The sequence below is a fragment of the Lathamus discolor genome, chromosome 1 (genome assembly GCF_037157495.1).
Source record: "Lathamus discolor isolate bLatDis1 chromosome 1, bLatDis1.hap1, whole genome shotgun sequence".
Taxonomy (NCBI): domain Eukaryota; kingdom Metazoa; phylum Chordata; class Aves; order Psittaciformes; family Psittacidae; genus Lathamus; species Lathamus discolor.
The window spans coordinates 124,943,553-124,965,385 of NC_088884.1; the positions used below are offsets into that span (position 1 = coordinate 124,943,553).

General features: G+C 38.3%; 2 protein-coding genes across 3 annotated transcripts in view; one reads left to right on the forward strand and one right to left on the reverse strand.

Annotated features, from left to right (window-relative positions):
• The window catches only part of LOC136021667 (probable ATP-dependent RNA helicase DDX60), a 58,557-nt gene extending 45,801 nt beyond the window's left edge, over nt 1-12,756 (reverse strand). The window contains exons 1-5 of the mRNA XM_065694138.1: nt 12,601-12,756; nt 10,869-11,040; nt 7,205-7,295; nt 4,916-5,036; nt 2,383-2,529 (exon numbers count right to left, since the gene is read on the reverse strand). The gene's annotated coding sequence lies outside the window, so the exon portion shown is untranslated. The remainder of the gene's footprint in view (nt 1-2,382; nt 2,530-4,915; nt 5,037-7,204; nt 7,296-10,868; nt 11,041-12,600) is intronic.
• Nucleotides 12,757-14,802: 2,046 nt separating this feature from the next.
• The window catches only part of PALLD (palladin, cytoskeletal associated protein), a 194,047-nt gene continuing 187,016 nt past the window's right edge, over nt 14,803-21,833 (forward strand). The window contains exons 1-2 of one of the 2 annotated variants that reach the window (XM_065694152.1): nt 14,803-14,846; nt 18,098-19,144. In XM_065694152.1, coding sequence (XP_065550224.1) covers nt 18,099-19,144 — 1,046 coding nt within the window. In that variant the 5' untranslated portion in view covers nt 14,803-14,846; nt 18,098. Of the gene's footprint in view, nt 14,847-18,097; nt 19,145-21,833 lie in introns of those variants that run through there. The other variant, XM_065694158.1, reaches the window with a different exon arrangement.

A 21,833-nucleotide genomic window follows, 5' to 3' on the forward strand; every position in this document is an offset into this window, starting at 1 on the left:
TTCCTGATCACCCAGTGAGTGGCTCAGTGTTTCTCTAACTCTACCGATCTATATGGCCAGCTGTGTTTATATGTATGTGTGGTACATGTGTTTGTGTGTATACCTGATACGGACACATGCTAAGCCCCAATAATATCTAAAGACATTAGTTAAAAAATCACACTGATTGCAACTACAGTATTATATGAAGAGGAACAAGATTCATTCTGCTTTACAGAAGGAATAAAAAGTTAACAGAAAGTCTTATGAGTGACAGAAAGCAAACATTTATACTCTAGATTCAATAGCCCAAATATTTTCAAAGCAAAGGCAATCTGAGATACAGTATCAAATTTAAGGCATGAAACTAACTTTCCAAGCATAAAATCTGTTGATCATTCCTAAATTGCATGCGGCTGTATTTATCCTTTGTATAAGGAGAAACAAGGAATTTGACATCAAACTGAAAAGTTGTTTTTGTTGTCATAAGAATGCTTTTCTCATGTGGCTGTTTTGAAATTAGATTCCCTATGTGCTTTTCAAGCACACTAATATCCTCAAAATCAGTAATAAAACTACGTATAGAATTTTATCTGCATTTTCTGAAATATATCCATCCTGGTGATGACATGTCTCCTTATAAGCCTTTTGATTACATACATACTGCATTGACATTTTCTGTGTAAGCTAGTAATTGCTGCAGAAGCAATTACCATCATTTCCAGACAAGCATGCAAATGGCTGTTCTTCTATTATCACAACCCACTAACATGCCACTTCTGATTCAGTACAACCCATTATCTTCTATTATCACAACCCAGTAAGATGCCACTTCAGTACATTCATTACCCGAGAAGTCTAAATAGAAATGACATAAAATGTAGGTGTAACCATATTTGCACACACAATTCTTCTCTAACCTACACAAAGAGCTTCCTTATACTAGCGTTATTTAAGCACTACCTCTATAAATTTGAAGTTACAAAAGAACATCCAAAATCTGGAAGTCTTCCTATATATTAAACAAAAATTCAGCCATATTCTTCATCAAATTTTTTGATGATTGAGATCCTTTTCCACCCTGGTAAATCTTTCCACTTTGCATATATAGAGTCTCTGTTCCCACCCACCTGTAATTTTGAGTAGTTGTTTCTTAAAGATTTGAACCTTTTAGCAATTCTGAGAATATTTTTAGGGGAAAACAGGAGTATTTTCAGCTATCTTTATTTCTCTCTTTCTTTAGAAACCTCTATTTTAAAAGGCGGTGCCCACAACTTCCCTGAAAATTTCCTTCCCTAACTATTGTATCAATCAGTTTTTACAGTATGAAATTGTATTAACTTTGTTAACATATACTAGTTTACATTATACACTGCAATGTAATGAGGTAGTGGAATTTTATAGGAAGCTTTGGTATTGTTCATGCTTAAGTAAATCAAACTAAAGGACACAACACAACCCATCCCACCACAAGCACTGGAAAAACAGCCCAGCCCTGGAAATAAGGACTTTGCTTTCTAGAGCTGTTCAAGAATGATAAACTACCTCTAGATACCCAACATAATGCTAACGTCCTAGCCCCTCTAACACACCTGTGAAACCTCCCAGCATCCAGTGTCACAGATAAGTCCTACAGCAAGACTGACTCCAGGATCAATGGATAAGCAGCAAGAATGCTGACAGATGACGACACTGCAGAAACATAGTTGCTTTGTAAAGTTTTACTGCATTTAGTAGTCAGTAGTATATTGTGTTAGTTAGCGATTAGTCAAATTGTGCTATACCCAAACACCTGAAAGGTATAAGAAACCTGTGTAAAACCACATTCAGAATGCTCCAGTTTGGCTGGGATGCTTCATGCACATAAATAAATATTTACCCTTATAATTCTATACTTTTCTGCTTGGCCTCTTTCCTCAGCCAGCATGGCAAGCTGCAAAATTTATGTTACAGGGCTCAAAAATTTGAACTAGCTTTGGTGTTAAATATGTATGCTTTAAGCCCTAATGAAAGTTCATCAAGATTTGGGCTAAATTCTATCCATAAGTAAAATACAATTGTATCAATTCAGTACAGATAGTACTGAATTCAGTAACAGCCAACTGAAATCTCCGATTACTCCTATACTACGCATGCATCAAGTGCACAGACTAACCACACTAAATGTGCTTTATTCTTTCAAGCTCCGGATTATCACAGAGTAAAGCTGTCAAGTAGATGCAAACACAGGAACAGCAGCTAAATGGTTACTGGGGCACTGGGTGGATGACACAAACTGGTATTACATGAAAATACGTTTACCCACACATAAACACACAGATTGCCCTTCAAATCTTCCTGCAATCCATACAACAGTTTGTTGAAGTTGCACTGTATGTCTGCTTATAAAAACAGAATACTTACCTATCAACTTCTAAAAAGGGAAGTCTGCATTCTGGTTTCATACCAGCCATACTACAATCAATCAACAGGAACCAGCCAAAGGTCTCTGTTTTGGTGTTGTACTCATTTAATACAGCAGCAAAAAACTGGGAAAGCCTTATGAAGTACCTAAAGAAAAACACAATTTACATTTATGTTTCTAGCAGCTACAGGAAAATATGCTGTAACCAAATCAAGCACTGTAACTGAAGTTCATTACAATACAGCCACAACAATCACTGCAGCTGCTGGGGAGCAGGAGGTGCAGAGCCACTCGTGGCCAGTGGCCAAGCTGGCAGTGCAGGGGGCAACGGAGGCAACCACACAGCCCAGCCACACCGAAGACATGCAAGCAAGCAACACAGGGCTGTGACAGCAAAAAATCTTAACCACAGCCCAGTCACCACCATGAAAAGAAAGAAAGAAACCAAAGGCAACTCAAGAACCCCACACAGTAACAGCGCAAAAACAAGCCAGCTGCAACCAGTTGGAGCTTAAATGGAGTTCCATGATTAGGGAACACAGGAGAAAGTTACAGATGAGGCTGGTCAGGGCAATTAACAGCAATTAATACACTCAGGACCCTGCCAGTTATCTGAGCTTGAGCTGAATTAGTTTTCAGCAAGTTTCAGTATTCGCATATTAACTTCAAAGAATCAAAGCTGACATAGAGCTAACACCCACGTATTTTGCAGTTTTGAAACACAGAATTTCAAAGCAACTCCACTTGTTAGCATTAGGATCTTGAAGACAAATTATCTTTTATTTTGTACTGTTTCTGGGAGCTTACACCTGAAGGTGCCATTTGATACCTTTCTGAGCTTGCAAATGTAGTGAAAGAGTATTTTGGAAAATGCGAATGTGTCTTCTCTGCTGCATGTTTCTTATTGATTACATAGGAAAGACGTTTCTCAGTTCTCCAGTGAAAACAGTGTTAGAACAGGGTATCCTGGACTATGACCCCTTTATCACTAGTGATCGAGTGCTAGGAGCTGTTTTGTTTTTCAGGCATTGTGTTCAAAACATAAAAAAGACAACACAATGAATATGTTCCTAATATTGCTTTCCTGGGTAAATAAATGTTATCTTTCCAAATAAATATTTTTAAAGGAAAAATCTTTTAGTACATGAGAAAAAAATCATAGATTGTGGTTCATATTTTGTGAAGGTTTGGCAGGGGCCGTTGTAGAAATACTCTCTCAGGGAGGTGATATACTTGCACAAGACCCAAATACCTTCAACGGTTCATCAATTTATATAGTTTACATTTGAGAATATATCCTGAATCAACAGTTATGAATACAGCTGCTGTCACACTGAAACTCTCAGTGATAAAGTCAGATATTTCTTGTCAGATTTCCAGCTATCATGTAGTAGAACGCAGTCCACCTTTATTATCTTTCCTTTATCATAATCTTTAACACCCCTTTAAAACACAATGGTGGTGGTAGAACCTATTCTTCAGCTAATAATGTGGAATTCCAGACCTAGAAAGGAAACAGCATTAAATTTAAGCTTATTTGATAAAGGTGTCGAATAAAGCACAATCTGTGGGCAGAAAGGCCTTAATTAGTAAATACTTAATCTCTGTTCACCATTCAGCCTTTCTGATGCAAGTGAAGTATGTGAAAGTGAAGTAATTTGAAAATTCTGGGCCTGAACAGCACAACTAGAAAGCTGCTGGACAGTAAAAGAAGTAACAGCCACTGTAACTAGATAGGCAGTGTTAAAAGCTAAATGTCAGGAAAAGAATTTTACCTTTCATTGTTTGGGGCAATTTTAATTAGGCAAATGAGTAAAGAAAACTGCGGTTGGTCTGCTAAGGGGTAGGTGCACTTTAGAAACAGTAACATCGTTTGCAGAGAGGATTACTGACTGCATAAATGGAATTGGATTGCTGGAGAGTCATGTAAATCTGAACAAACTTCTGGAGGACACTGAGAAACAAATTGATCATAAAAGCTTACAAGCTTCAGAGAGAAAGTGCATCTCAAGATATCAAGCATCACTGTCTGATATGCAGTCAATCATGCCATGCTTGGCGTTTTGGAATATTTGTAAATGGCACCAATGTCATAGGTCTAGGGGTTAAAGCCTTGGCGGTAACACGTTATTGAGACAGTTCCCTGTAACAAATTTGTTCCTGACTTTTTCCTTGTAAAGAATATAGAATTACATTCATAATACAATTACAGAGGCCTTCTATGGAGGTTTTGTACTTCTCAAATTCAGAAAAGACAATCTGAAGTTTCATTTCATTATTTGCTTACAACAGGTAGTACAGGCAATTATAAATAGTGCATCTCTGAACTTTACAGTTCTTGATTTTGCAATTTAAGTAAGTCTTTATTGGGTGTTTCACTGCTAATATTGTTATTGTAACATTATTTTGAGAAAGAATTATCAACTATGCAGCAGCAAATAAATATAGAAAAGATAGGAAAATGAAAAAAAAAATATAGACACAATCTATGGTAAATCCAGACTGTTTGCCAAATTCTCAAATCCAAAATACCTGAGGCATTTGGCAATCCTCTGTCAATCTGTTGTCTCCAGTAAATCATGCTGTTTATCCAGCAGTGAATGGATTCTTCTCACTGCTTCAATGGCTATTCTTAGATCTTTCAAACTTCTGCCTTGGGGAGAAAAAATAAAACACAATAAAAGCCAGCCATAAAGAGGGTCACATTCAATACTTTTGCTTTTAAGATTCTTTCCCATTATGAAAGAAACTTTCACAAATCAGGTGCCAGTGATTCTCAGAGATGTCCCAATGTGTACAGAAATCAGCATATGTACTTGGAAATGAAAATGCATGTATATTCTGTCTGCAAATATGCAGCAACCATTTCCCCTGGTCTCCCATATCATTCCAGACTTCCAGTCTTATAAACCAGAGGCAGCTGCTGATCTGAGTTAGGTGGTTACTGATGTCAGCCCACTGCTAACTCTTATCACAATTTCATTGCTAGGGTTAGTCTCCCAGTTATTCTACATTAACTGATGATACACTAAACTTTATCTGTTAGGTGATTCAGCTTGAAAACAAAACAGAAAGCTGCACAAGAAGCAGCTGGTTTGTACAAGAATTGAAATGATTAACAAGAAAAAGGTCAAACAAAAGGCTACTGCAAGCTGTTTATAATTTCCTTTCACTTCCGGAGGGTGTATCAGTGGGCTCATCAAAATAGCTTGAATAGAGCAGTGTCAACAGTCCCAAACTGAATGGATTCTAGGTCTGGGCAATCACAAAACAGCAACAGATCACCTGGTACAGTACCAGTACCCCTGACTGATGTTGTGGAGGGAGAGTATTAGGCAGAAAAGAGGCCATTAGACACACTCACTCATGGACCTTTTTTATGCTTTATTGTTCATCATGTGAAGAATATATGTTCATCATCATTGATAGGACTTTAGCGGAAACAGAAATGAACTAAGATATGCAAGCTTGATATAGTAAGAACACCCTCAAAAATTACGATATGGTTCTACCGTGTGCCTTAGCATATTTAAAACAATCTTTCCTCTTCTGTTACTCAGCTGGCCCAGCATAATCTGCAATATGCTTATCAAGAAAAACTACTCACAAAACTTGGATGATGCCAAACTGATAAATTACTGTGCCTAGACAACTCATCAAACACAGCATATACCTCTCCCACAAACTAATTTTCTTTAAGTGATCTGAGCTGCACACAAAACTTTGCTGTCAGTATGAAAACAGTATGTTATTGCATTAGGAAAAGGTTATTACCATGCCCTTCTCCAGTCTTCATACAGTTAATTCCTGCCATCCGCTCCAAAGAAACCACAAAAAAAAATGTACTCTTACGTTTATCATAGAACCATAGAATAGTTAGGGTTGGAAAGGACCTTAAGATCATCTAGTTCCAACCCCACCTCACACTAAACCATGTCACCCAAGAGCCTCTCCAACCTGGCCTTGAACACTTCCAGGGATGGAGCATTCACAACTTCTCTGGGCAACCCATTCCAGTGTCTCAAAACCCTCACAATAAAGAACTTCTTCCTTATATCTAGTCTGAACTTTCCCTGTTTAAGTTTGAAGTCATTACCCCTTCTCCTGTCACTACAGTCTCTAATGAAGAGTCTCTCCCAGCATCCTTATAGGCCCCCTGCAGATACTGGAAGGCTGCTATGAGGTCTCCACACAGCCTTCTCTTCTGCAGGCTGAACAGCCCCAACTTTCTCAGCCTGTCTTCGTACAGGAGGTGTGCCAGTCCTCTGATCATCCTCGTGGCCCTCCTCTGGACTTGTTCCAACAGTTCCATGTCCTTTTTATGTTGAGGACACCAGAACTGTACACAATACTCCACATGAGGCCTCATGAGGGCAGAGTAGAGGGGCAGGATCACCTCCTTTGACCTGCTGGTCACACTCCTTTGGATGCAGCCCAGGATAAGGTGGGTTTTCTGGGCTTACCTTTACTTATGGATTGTTCCTTCAAGAGCTGAAAACAGACATTCAATCCAGACATTTCTGCAGTACATTTCACAGAATTACTTTGACATGTTTCCAGGAAATCTTTTAACTTATAACCTTAACTCCAGACCTAAATTTCTGTTTAACTTGGTCGTCAATGCAAAGCCTTTTCCATTGTTTTTTCTCTTCTTTCCCCTCGTCATCTTTCATTCTTTTCTGGTTTTCTTCAATGATTTTTTCTGCCTTTAAATCTACTGATAAATCAATGTAAATATAAAGTATTTCTGAAATTTTAGTTAAGAAACGCTCAATGCCTTCCATAAATTTCATGTTGTGTTTAACAGCTTGTTTTACTTACCAATCTTGCACCTCCATTTTTCCAGTCCATCAGCCAGAATACCAGGACTGTACCCTTCAGTGTTTAGTCACTGGGTCTGAAGCTGTAATGCCTAGAGAGACACGTAGTTATAAGCACAAAATTAATACTCTGTCAAAATTCTTCACAGAACCAGTGGATTCAATCTGGGGCTCCAAGCTCTATAAATTGCCTCCCAAATGAAGAAATACAAGGATTCTGACTACTGCCACACAAGTTTTCATGGCCACTGAAAGAGTTGTTCTCTCTTCCATGTTCTGAGGCTAGCTTTATGTCATTCCTAAAAGTACCTATTTTAAAAATATGTTTGCTACATGATCTACCTCTAAAAGTAAAGGATTCCTTTATAATGGAATAATACATTTCTGTTTGATGGACATAGGCTTTTTAAACATAAAACATGCATTTGTAAATCAAATGTAGGACACTTCACCCAGGAAGAAAAAAATAGATGGTTTTAGTTTTAAGCCATTGAACATGTACTATGTTAGAATACACCACTCCCAAACTGTAAACACAGTTGGCTGTATTTTCAACCTACATTAATCAGTGCTTTTTCTGACCTCTTTACATTTCACATCAGGAAAAGAGAAGGGAAAAAATCTGTTACATTTTTATATGATAGAGCCTATCATAAAACAAAAAGCAAGTTGCCATTGCTAGTCCATATGATACTCACTATGTCTGGAGTATTTCTGCCACCACCTTTTTCAGCACCTGTCTGTTGGCCAATCAGAAGAAAGCAAAAGGCCTGAAGTCTCTTCAACTCCATGGAAACTCTTTCCAAAAATACCCCCAAGCTAAGTGTCTCTCTAATAGAAGCTAGTGACTGACAAATCTCTCAGCAGCTCATTCTAAATAGCCAGCTGTGTTTTAACGTGTTTTTTTTTAAATTGAGCCCTTCTGAGGTTAATAGCGGAAGTAATCAGCTGTTCAGTGCTCCTCCTTCAGCATTCATTCCTCTTTCCAGAAGTATGGATGTCACATTCTTACACATTTGTCTTTGTTTAGCACGATGACTTCTGGCTGCAATACACAGCTGTCTACCCTTATCTTGCACCAACATGTTTTTAGGTGGCATGCTAAGCCTTCCTACAGACCGCAGGAATATATTTGGCATAATCAAAAGACAGTTTGCAATAGCTGTTAAAAAGGTAAAGCAATGTAAAGCTGTATCATGATAAAAGGAAAAAGAGAAGTAAATATTTATTTTCCTAGAGATCAGCATTTCATAGTCTGTTGAAAGAGGTACATTCCTTTTTTAAAGTTAATCCCCTTGTAAAGAGGCTTTAATCTGGTATTGAACTTCAGCGCTGTCTGTGCCTGCTCAGATCAAAAACATTGCACATGCTAAAACGGAATCTGAGTGCATGACTGGCTGTGAATATAAACATGTAAAATATGCACTCTACACTTGCAGCTAAAATTAATGTAATGGAAATCATTTTCCTCCTGAAGAAGAAAGTCTAACTGAGCTGCACTGACAAAGACTTAGTATGTACAACATAAAAAGATGGCATGTGATGCTATAAAGCACTTTTCTCACTGCCCAGCTGTGAGTGTTTTATGGTATGTGTAAGTGTAAATAGTTTTTATTTAAAAATATATAAATTGCATTTGTTCAAACTTTGTTTTTCACAGACATATACAGACAATAGCTGATGTGAGTGGGACTGAAGCACATACTTAAACAGGGCATAGATGGATAACTTTCTGGTACAGGGAGTGAGAATTAACCTACCAAGTGAGATCAATTTACCAAATAAAAAAATGGTAAAGCCACATTAATATTACTAACATACAACTTTTAGAAGAATAACAGTTGAAGCAAGCAGTCCAGTTAAATAAAACTAGACAAATTTAAGGTCTTGAATGTGGAGTATTTAAAAGAAAACTCTCAATTTTAAGAATGAGACTGGTGTTAACTCTCCTTTGTGCAGACAGGATGGTTAAATTAAGTACCTAATAAGGCTTGCTTTTCTTCTTTCAAATATGAGGCATCTGTCTAAGTTTGAATGTTTACTTTCATGACACAGATTTTCCACTTAAGTGTTTTAAATACAATTTACTTCACTTCTTTCCTTAGAAAATGATGAAGGACTACACTGAGCTGACACATTAACACAGGTTCTCAGATTTCTTAAATTTATCATGTAATCTGAAATCTTTACATGCCACAGTATTCAATCTCAACCATATTGCTATGTGCTACACTGCTAAATTTTATCCTTGTCTCTACCCTTGTGAGACTGCCTCAGTCGTGTCATCTGCAACCTTCGTTCCTTTCCATGTGTTTCTTAATTCAACATGAAACGGATTTCTCTCGGTTTTGTGCTTTAACATCAGCTGTATTATAGCATTTCCCTGTGCTAAAACTTGAAATAGGCTTTTTACTAACTGCAGAAGACTGTCAATTCCAGTCTGTTGTCACCTCATTTCTTGTCCTTTAATACTATTTTACAACATGCCTTCAGGATTTTAATGGCATCAGGCAGTGATTCTTCTCTAGGCCTTCTGCATAGATGTGAGCCTAGCCTACATGGATTTTTAAAGACTTTTATCACGAAAGTATCAGAACCTGTAAATCAGATTGTTCTCTGTTCTGACGAGGAACTGTAAGAAACGTGTCAACAGTGCAGGGCCTGCCGTGCATGCCGGCCCCCCGCAGTAAAGTCTGAGGGCACACTCCACAGCAACGCACCCTGACTGTCAGCCGCGGCGCCTCAGCCGCGCCGCGACACCCTGCCGCTTACCACCACCGCACGGGGCGCCGGGCTCCAGCGGTCGCTTCCTGCTCTCTCCGCGCGGCTCCTACCCCTCACCCGGAGGGGCTGCCGGGCTCCCCACACGAGGCAGCCGCTCTCGCTGGGTCTGCCCGGGACCTCCCCACCTACCGCAGCACAGCCCCTCAGCCGACGGCTGCCGCCCGCCTCGCCTTGCCCGCCGCTGACCCCCTCCGGCCCCGCTCCCTCAGCACCGAGCCCGCTCTCTCAGCGCTGCCCGCCTCCTGTCCCGCTCCCGCGGCGCCTCGCGTTGAGCCGTTGATCGCGGACCGGGGCCTGTGAGTGCAAAGGCTCGGACAGACGAAAGTCAGGCTCCGAAACGGGTGGTGTAAACAGCCTCGTGAATCTACAAGAGTTCGATGAACGCCGGGGCCTGCCTAAAAGGACCTCGGCGGCCGGCTGACAGCACCGCCTAGGCCAGGCCGCTGCCGGCTCAGGTAACTTGGGCATCTTTGTCCTAGGCACAGTGTCTGTTGGCAAGCATCAGATAGTTTTGCTCTAAGTTTCTTTGTCTTAGTGCAATAATCCTGTGAGAGCACAGCGTGCTTCACAGCCCCAAATGCAGAAGTGTATTAATCACAGTGCACACAGGGGTGCAAATTCCTGACAAAATTCGGTTGAGATTTTAAGGGATGCTCATGGCATCACCAGTAAAGTGGCAGTTTGTTCGTGAGTTCAGTTTTTACCCATCTGACTCCTTATAGATTGAAAAATACAGCATCTTGAGAGAGAACAGTATTACAAGTGTTCTAGTAGTCTTGAGGTAAGGGAAGCTGAAATACGAGTTTCTCAGTCTGAGGCAGGTTGCCGCAGCAAGGCCTTAGATACTATATATCTTGGACTGAGAAGCAGTTATCTCTTACCCAGTTTAACAAATAATATTAGTTCTTTGTGAGTTGCCAATTAGCCTTCCTTTCCATTTTATGGTTTCCTTTCCGACTCACAGCTGTGGTAATTCTGAAAAGTTGTGATATTCTTCAGTTTATTGAACTGTTGTTACTTGCAGCCCCTCAGTCACTTTGTACATGAAGTATTCTGTAAAAGAAGAGAGTGGGTTAGCGTTACAAATGTTTTATCAGTTTAATTTTAGCAACTGTTGTATTTTTTCTAGACCAAGTGCCAGCACCACTGCTAGCAAAACTGAAGGCATATGAGCTTCTGTGCTGCATTTCTGCAGTTTCCTCCTAGGAAGATCCTGAGAAACTCTCCAGAAACCTGGGAAGAGGATGTCTGAGTACCATTGACACTGCCTGACTATTTCACTGTTGAACACTTTCATATATATATGACAGGTAGGTCTATAAAAGCACAGGTTAGTTCTAGCTGGGTGATAAATTTATTTACAAATATATTTACAAGCACAATTTAACATGTTTGGATACTTAGGGGAAATAAACAAATGAACAAATAAAACAAACCAAAACCAACCCAAAGCCATGCGTAGCATCAAACTACAGCAAGGCAGTGACCAACTATGTTTAGGCACAGGTGACCAGATTATTTTTTTTTTTAACTTTTAGATGTGGAGAAGAAAATGTCTGTTAGCAGCTCAAAATAAGTGGAAGATTCTGTGGCAGCTAGTAAAGGGGGTTATATCTGTCTCTGCTGCTTAAAGTAAAAACAGCTCTTAATGATTCTTACTTGAAGAGCTATTTGACTTTAGGTCTTGGAGATTGCCTATCTGCTTGTATTTTACCCTGCTGCTATTTAGAGCAGGGTACAAAATAACAGGGACTGTTACAGTGTTTTCCTGCTTTTTCAGGTAAGTACACAAATTACTAGGGTAAAGACCCATGCTTATTAGTCTATTTTGGTTTTAGCCAAAAATTAAAAGCTTTTGCACCATGTAACATCTTCATCAGATGGAATGGAAAGTTTGCACAACCAGAATAGCTTTAGAGTTTATGACAGGAGGTTTTGAATGACTTGGGCTGACTAGTGTCAGAAACTATTATTGGGTTTTCGGTAGACCCGTCTAGGTATGCTTAATCAAATCTATTGGTAGTGAAAGTATTCTGTCCATGGAGTTACGTTCATCGGTTCAATTTGCCATGGTACTGTAATAGGAATGGGATCTATATCTGGTGTAATATCCCTTATCTTGCTTGTATCCTATTAGTAGTTTTTACATTTTACATGTAAATACTAAACTACTACATCATTGCACATTATTGCGCATGTTAATCTTTCAAAGTGTGTGACTGTTCAAAAGTTTTAGTCTCTATAGCATTTGCTTACAGTGATTTCCTGCTGTCTACCACCATTGTAAAGGAGCACAGGCATTATTTTTGCTATAAAAATGGAAGGTCTTGATCAAAAATTAAGTAAATTTCCAAGAGATTAATCACAAGTCAAAGGATGTAAGCATTTCCAAAATCTTAGTAGAATGACATTGGGGAAAATTTCTTCATGGATTAATATAGCTGTATAAAACCCTGCCATAATGAGTTTGTGCAAGTTATGACAAGTATTTAATTATGCGAATTATGACAAATATTTCATTAACACTTGAAGCCAGTAGAATATATTGAACACAGATCTTTCACTTTTGGAGCAATTGTTTCTACCATGCTGTACAAAAAGTAATAGGCATACCTGATTTACACAGATCACCAGTACATCTGTGCTCATAAAAGCTCACATACTTTATAAATGATCCCTGCAGGTGTATCCAGGCAGGTATATTTTCTTCACAGAAGTGACAGTTCAAACACAACTCCAAGAACTAAGATTTCATCCAAACCCTTCCTGTAGAAAATGCTGAAGATAGCCCAAGGCAGTTTGTTGCTGTTTATATGCAGGCTATTTTTGGCTCCCATTCCAAGGTAGCTAACTCTTATGCATTTAGTGGAGAGGCTGGGTGCCTGACACAGGGCCTGGATCCCACTCTGAGGGGTGACTGCTTAAAAATTAGGCATACAGTGGTTAACTCTTAGATGACCAGCTCCTTTTTTGTATACAGTTTTTAGTCTGGAATTTTTAGAATGACGATTCTGTTTTTATCTGACACACTTTTACACTGAAATCACTTCAAAATAACCTGAAATAAGAACCTTTTTACCAGTTTCATTACCACAGGGTAAGGACCCCACATCATAAGAATGAGGTTTGTATACATTATGAAGTAAGTAGGTATTCCTAATCCAACAGTGAATCTGTTGAAGCTCTGATTAGGGGACAGTGATTAGCTGTATGAAGATGTAAAGAAAAATATATTAACTATATTAACATATATAATAATATGTTATATATTAACATACATAATAAATAGATTAACTATATTAACTCCTGAAATAAAATGTGTGATACTAGTACTTGCTAATGCCTAAATTGGTTTGGAGCTGATAAGGAGCTATGACTCTCTTGTGCACTTCTGTCACAAGAGTGGGCCCACTGCTGGTCCATTGTTGCCAAGAAAAAAACTTCAGTAAAGAATGCAAGGCAATATGTGGAAGACCTTGCACTAAGAACAAGTGCCAGCCCACAAAATTAATTCAAACCAGAGAGCAGATACAATGGATGCTGACAGAAGGGACAGAGATCTATAACATCTATTTGGAACTACAGTTTCTCCTATCTCTTCTAGGGACTCCCAGTAGTCTGCAATCTGGCAAAAACAATCCCACCCACATGTTGCTTCTATTTCTGGAAAGTACGTGAAAGAGTCTGTAGATTATACCAGCAGTCTTCATGTTTGCTTCTTCTTTTCATGGGGTATGAAAGGAAATTATGTGCCTGAAAAGGTACAAGTGTGCTCTTGGACTGAAAGACTTTCTTGCGTTCGACAAAACTGTCGCAGGAGTTCTTAATAAGGTGAAAGTACTTCCTTACAAAGACAGTAAGGGAGAGTTGACTGTGTTACTTATTACACTCTACAAGACCATAGAAACTAGAAGCACATCTTTATTGTTTCAGTATTAATCCATGTGTCATAGTTGTAGGGTCTTCTTAAAGCATGCATGTTTTCCAGGGATTTTGTGTGTCATTCCTGAGGGAGATAGAGAATTATTTTCTGATTGTAGGATTACTTCATTTGAGATGTGAAAATTCAGTAGGTAAATTTATATAGTGTACTATGTGGTTACAGATTAATAATTATTTATTACTACAAAAAAAGATGGACCATTTCGGCTGATAATTCTAACAATGTTAAGGGTCTTTTCCAACCTAAATTATTCCATGATTCTGTGGGATTTTTTTTCTTTTCCTGGAAAATTTTAAGGTGCACAAGGAAGCTGTTAATTTTAAATGTTTTTTTTAGTAGAAAATCCAATTATTTATAGTCATAAAAATAGCTAATTTTGTTAAAAAATAAAAATCTGTTAATACAGAATACCATAGAAAGAAATTATTGTTTAAAATTAAGTTTTACACACTGTGTTTTCTATTACCCGTGGAGGTGGGCCCTTTAATAGTGAGCAAAAATCACATCCTAAAATTGCAGATTAATATTTTAAACCAGCCTGTTTATACTGTGTTAAATACAACAAAAATGTTTATTTAAATGGTTAAGTTCTCTGAATTTCTGAGTAGTAAGTACAGCAGAACTGTGTGCCTCTTACAGGCCTAACATTGCTTCTACTGGAATTCCAGATAGCGGCAGTCTGCTGAAACATGAGTTCAGTTACCAAATATAGATGAGTGGGGTAAGAATTACATAGTCACAGAGGACAGATGTAACACACAGGCCACAGTCTTCTTGATGCTTACAGAGGACCAAGCAATCTTTAGTGAATAGCTGGAGCAACTTTAAGCCAACTTAGATACAGAAAGAAAAAAAGCCATCTTTACCCGCTATTAATTATACTTGAGACTCTGCGTATTGGTCTGTTCATTGTAAGGTCTGTCTTGTATTTTCTGCTAAATTTAATTACTGTACTTTGGGGAGTAATTTTGCAGGATTTCAAAAGTCAGAGGAAAAATATGTGTTTGTTTTAAAAGATCTCACTAGATAAATGTATCTTCCTTCATATTATTCCTTTGATCATATTGGCTTTAGGCCATGTATTTTTAAGTAATAATTTTTCATTGGACAGGTTCTGCAAATTCAGGATGCATATACTTCTCTTGTAATGAGTCCTTTGATTTTCTATGGTTTTCCATATTGCATTATTTATCTCTTGAATACCTTAATTTGATTAATTATTCAAATGTTTTCTGAGATTATTATAATCCAGTACATTTTGAATTTACTATTTACCATGTTCTTCCATAGAGCATCTATATTATTTACTGAACAAATAATTAAATAGCATGATACTAAAATGTGTGTTTACTTGTGAATAATTTTTAAACATACAACAAATAGGACCTTCAGAACGGTTTATATACAATAATGCTGGAAGTATAGCTAAACACTGATCTGCATGCAACATTGTATTTTATGTTTGTGTCTTTAAATGCTATAGTATATTCCTTTCTAGGTTACCTAATGAGTAATGATGATGAAAACTGTTATAAATACTTTGTAGTCTAGCTTGGAGAAGCTAGAAATAGCATTTGAAATTTCTAATTATGATCTTATATGCTACTTGATAGGGTTAGTGATACTTCATCTCCAGTTTGCTGTGGTTGCAAGTTGCTCTAAAAGAATAGTTGCTTTATGTATTACAGTGTGGCTGAAAAAAAGTCTTATAACTGGAAGCTTCCATTCAGCCATCTAAAGCTAGACATATAAATCCTTATTTAGGCACCAGACCTTTCTCACTAAGAAGGCTTATCAGCATTAGAAATTGCCAATAATCAGCACATTTTAAAATTAGTCATCGTTATCTAAACACCCAGCTACAGATTGATTTACTTAAATTTAGACACTGGGCTTTAATAATTATGACATACATAGCCATTATGTTTTTCTAATGATATAGCTGAGTATAAGCAGGAGGTATGCTAATTCATATTACATTCATTTTAATCATTATGTTGTGTGACTAGCAATCGGTAAGATTGCCCTCAACTGTAAACCATTGAAACACCAGAGTTACTTGGTGTTGAAAGTCAGAGAAGTTTATGTGAGTATGTAATATATCCCTTTGAGATGTGATCAAGCTAGTAACCAGTATAAATCAGATTTAAATAAAGATGTCATTTGAAACACAGATATTTATGAGTTACCTAAACAGTAAACTAGCCCCTTTGTTCATTTGAATACAGTGTTGAAAAATAACTAAGGTGAAGGAGACACCAACTCTCCAGGTTTAACCCTTAGTTTCCTGGCATTCATCCAGTCTATGCTTTAACAGCTGAGCCTCTAGACCAAGTGTTTGCTTGGCTTCTCAGATTCATTCTTTAAAGCTGCTATGTGGTAGTCAGTTATACTGTATATACGTTTTCAGATTTTGTTGAAAGAGATTGGCATGGCAGCTACATTTGTTGCCCTGTAAACACAGATGAAACAAAGATGCAATCCCAGCAAAGAATAAACCTATCGTGGTGTTAGAATCATAGAATCATAGAATAGTTAGGGTTGGAAAGGACCTTAAGATCATCTAGTTCCAACCCCCCTGCCATGGGCAGGGACACCTCACACTAAACCATCTCACCCAGGGCTTCATCCAGCCTGGCCTTGAACACTGCCAGGGATGGAGCATTCACAACTTTTCTGGGCAACCCATTCCAGTGCCTCACCACCCTAACAGGAAAGAACTTCCTCCTTATATCCAATCTAAACTTCCCCTATTTAAGTTTTAACCTGTTACGCCTTGTTCATGTGTTCTATAAAAACACATAAAATCCTAAAATGTTTTATTTTCCTCATACTTCTCTTTTATGTATTGAGTTGTAATCTGTTGGCAAGAGAAGCAGGCACATCAGGAGATGCATATGCCAGGCCAAGAATTCTAATAATCTATCAGGCAGTTAATGACTACATGCTGGGTAAGCCCTGGTGAAGTGACTAAAGGTAATTGGAGCTTGCACGAGCTGATGTAAAATACATCCGAGTACATCTCATAACTGCCAAGCCACTTATCTATCAGTGAGGAAGTACTTTGGACCGTTGTGAGAATATATATCATTTTTTAAAATCTTGTACAGATTAATCAAATGAATCTCATAGAAACTATGATAAAAAAGAGGAAAATTTTCAGGGTTAACTAAAACCACTGATGTTCAACTTAATTAAATGCTTTGCAAGAAGCAGCAATTAGTTTTAAGATAGAACACCTACGATCTAGTGACCAGCAGGACAAATAAATTTAAAAGAGAGAGTTTCAGGCAGATCCTTCCCTTGAGAAAAGACTGGTTTCCCTGATGTCATGTTTCTTGCTTTTTCTGCCTTTACAGAGACAGAGAACATGCATCCTCATTCTGAAATCATGTGGGAAAACTATAGATGCTTCTGTACTTTGTGAAACTGGTGCAGAATATATGTTATACACTTACATGGTGCAGGGTGGTACATAGGTTGTGAAATCTGTTTCTTTAGTGGTTTACTTTTAGCATGTGGTAGTTTGAGATTCCACTTATCAGCATTAAGGAAAGTGCTACTAAACAGTATTGAAAGGTAACAAGTTAAAACATTAACACAAGAAGTAAAATAATATTAAACGCTTGCCAACATTAAACAGAAATGATAACGTGGAGTTTTTAATCCAAACATCTCTATGTAGATTCTCATAATGCTTTCAACTACAATATTTTTCCCTCTCCGAATTTGCTGGTTTAGCATCTGGAAGGCAGTGTTATAGCAAAGAGAAAAGTAATTATATTTCCCAGACCATCATAAGCCTAAAACCAGAAAAAAAATGAAGTGTAATAGCATTGATGTGAAATAACACATCAGATGTGAAGTAACAGATCACTCAAATTGGTCCAGTGGAATTGAGTTTGTGCTCAGCAATGTATGAAGGATGGCTTCATAGTTCTGAGGGAAGAAGCATGAGAAAATGACTTTGAGTGTGCTCATTTCCGCCTAGACAATTTGCAGCCCTGGCCCATTCTAATAGAAACCAAGGTTTACAGTAACTATTTCACGCACTGTTGGGTTCTGCTCTTTTCCCAGTTTTGCGTCTAGCTTATGGGAACCAGGATATAACAGAGGTTTTTTCACTGAGAAATTTTTTCATTAAGGAATTGTATTTGTGTCTTCCAGGATGCAAGACAGAAGCTGTGCGCAGGCATTGCCTCTTTCTTTAATGCTGAAGGAGGCTTACTGTGCGGAGAGAGGCATCAATAAGGGGTATCCTGAAAATATGTCAGAAGCTTCGTCTTACCAAGACTTTTTCTCTGATTCCCTATCAGACATACAGAATAGGGACTTTTCAAATGAACTTTCTGCCTTCCTTACCCAGGAAGAGATGTGTAAGAGCCTTGACATAGCTCGGGAAGCTATTGCCAATTGCATGAAGGAGGATCAGAATGCAGCACCAGACTGTAATCATTATTTCAACACCTCTCTTTCTAGCACTTCAGAAAATGCTTCTTTCAGGGCTACCAAACTGCATGAGCAAGATGCTTTACAGAGGCCTCAAGCAAGCAGTCTGAATTCGTATGTCGCAAGTCATATTCTCCCAAGCAATCAGAAAGAGCAACCCAGCACACCTCAAACAGCAGATAGTTTTATCACAGTTTCCAGGAAGCAGGCAAGCACCTCACCTTTGCTAAATGCTAGTCCCAGCTTCACTAAAAGCCTGAAACATTCAGAGGATAATGGTCCAGGTGTACCTGAGACAAGCCCTAAGTCTGACTCAGCAGCCCAGGGAGAAGTTCCTTTCAGGAACAAGCTGTGTGACAAAGCTGCCACATTCATAGAGGAACTGTCATCTATATTTAGACAGGCATCAGAGACAAGAGGCCGAAGTCCTGATGGGGACTCTTCTTCTCCAGATAGTGGATACCTGTCTCCTAGAAAGAGACAACTAGCTGAAAGTACCTCCATGAACCAGGAGTTTGACAAGACACATCAAGAGGCTGAGCCTGAGGCAAAATTACCTGAAGTTCATCTCAATGGAGAACACTTTTCTGAAAGTGAGAGCATCATTCAGAGTGAAACAGTCCTTTGCTTCCCCTTCATCAACATGGCAGAGAATGAATTTTCACCACCTCAATTCACTCAGAAGCTCCGGAGCCAGGAAATTGCGGAAGGAAACAAAGTATTGCTGGAGTGCAGAGTTGCTGGCAATCCAGTCCCTGATGTCAGGTATGTGCAGGCCTTTTATGCTTTTTAACTAAGTCACCAGACATCATCATCTTCTGATTGTGGAACATAAAATAAGGACAGGTATCACAGTGGACTTGCTTAAAGGTAGTTGTGTAAGAACAGCGGATCATGCAGTATTAGTTCATGGGGTAACAGATTCTGACCTCTTTAATTCTCTAGAGTGTCTCATTGTTTTCTGCTTGGAAATGAAGTCTTTGATTCAAGAGCCATATTGCAAAATTAGGAACGGGATTTGCTCTAACAAGATTTTGTGTGACTGGTAACCTCATTAATCTCGGTAAAAGGATTGCAATTTGCCCCTGAAGAGCATATATCAGGCAATCGATACTAGTTTTCTGTCAATTAGAGTCTCTCCAAGCACCATACCAATGGGATTTGGGATCCATACTATAAGATAACCTAAATTTTTCTAAATCTAGCCAAATATCCTCTTGTGTAAGACATTTCTAGAAGACATTAAGATTCCATATCAGAATTTCTTTTGAATCTTTACGGATAAATTTATTTGTATTTGCTTTTGTTTGATGACAAAACATGAAAGTAACTGCTGCATAAGTTTGGTTTAGGTGTTTTGGGGTTTTTATTATTAATAATTCATAATTCTTTCCACTGTTTTCCTTTCCTTCTAAAACTAATCGAAATTAAGGTCATCCAGCACTGCACAGTGTTTTGCCACTTCACAAGTCTGAGACAGTGCTGATACACTTGCTTATCTCACACAGAGGTAGATTGTACCTCTGGCTTACATAGTTCCTCGCAACCTATTTTGGTTTAAAGTCGACTAAGCATATTTGATATTCTCAAAGGAAAATTTTGTCCAAAAAGTCCTATTTGGACAGGAGGGAATTTGTAGTTCCACTCTAAGAGCTTCCTATGAGTTTAGTTACATCTGAAGACAACATAATTCTTTTAAAGTTCACATTTCCTTAAAGGAACATATAAATCACTTACTGAAACATTTGTTGTGCTTTGGATTTCTTATCTCCTGTGATGAAGTCAACAAGATTGAAAAAGTACAGCTTTGAAAAGTCAGGTTATGGCTATATGTGCTTATATATGCTTTCCTTCCAAAGTGAAAAATTACATTGTAGGAAGTAGCTCCAAGTCTTGTTGGTGGCTGTTGAAGACAATGATATTGCCTTTATCCTTATCTGAGTGTCCAGTGAAATGTATCCCAGACAAGCTGAATATTGAGAAACTGACATTTTTATGGGGTCAAATGATCATTTATAGAGACATCAAGTGTATTCAGCTGTTTTTATATACAAAGTGGAAGAAGTTGTACCTTAACACACTGACTACATTGGTTATGTACTCCAGCTTAGATTGTCCTACAATGGAAGTTAACTGATCTTCCAAACTAGGACAAGCTGTAAATCTATGCTAAACAGAGGATGTAAACATGAGCATTGCCAGCAGGCCAGGAAGCTTACCCCAAAAATAGAATTGTAATGCTTAAATTTGTAATGCCCATCAAGCAATATGACAGCCAAGTCATGTCATTAGTAGTAGTTTGGTTTTTTTTCTTTGTTTTAATATCTGCTTGGAAAAAAGGACAAAAATCACAGTTATGGGTGCAAAGGACTTCCAGTTCTTCTTTAGACTTCCATGAAACAGGAAAGGGGAATTGAAGAAGTCACAGAGTTATGACAGGCAGGGAATCCTCCTTCTTGTGTTTCTTCTCTTAGATTCTTTTTTCTCTCTCAATAAGATATTGCAGCCTGCCTGATGTGGACACTAGGGCAAGACAAGTTGTTAACTTCTAGTAATTCTTTTGTTGTTGTTGGGTTAGGTAATATGACAACTAACATACTGGTACTGGTACTTTTGAGTTGTAAAATAGAGTGATAGCAGCTGACAGATGACCTTTGGAGGAAAAAACCCTAGAACCAACCTGCTTATCAATACTAAAGATCATGTCACTTAATTTTACCCATCTGTAGGTTAGATATTTAACCTGACCAAGTCACCCGAGACTCCATCTGCAGTCACTAGACAAAAGCACATGCCCCATCTCTATGCCAGGAGATGGCACAGGAAGAAAGAATTGCTCTGCAATTCATACCTATAGCTAATGCAACTACAAGAAAAAAAACGCCTAAACTTACTGGCTTTCTTACAGGTGAGAATTCAACACGATACTTATTACCTCAAAGGAGCTTAGTTTTTCTACTGTTTGAATTTTGAAAACACTTCCATAGCTTGAACCTCAAACTTAGTAAGAAAATTTCTTGCTAAGAAAGTTGGAGAGAAGATTTTTTTTCCAACATACTACTTATCAAGTCATTAATAAGCCCATTTAGGTATTGAGAGTCAGTCTGAGACAATACCCTTTTACTATAGCAAAACACTGTTTCTGCTGGCTTCAATGTTTTTAACCACTATGGTTGATCCTGACTGGACTCCAGATGCCACCAAAGCTGCTCTATCACTCCCCCTTAACTGGACAGTGAAAGGCTTGTGGGTTGAGATAAGGACAGGAAGATCAGTTAGTAACTGCCGTCACAGACAAAACAGACTCAACTTGGGGAAATTAGTTTAATTCATTACCAGTCAAATCAGAGTAGGCTAATGAGAAATAAAAGCCAAATCTTACAAACACCTTCCCCACACTCCTCCCTTCTTCCCGGGCTTAACTTTACTTTGAATTCTCAACCTCCTCCCCGCA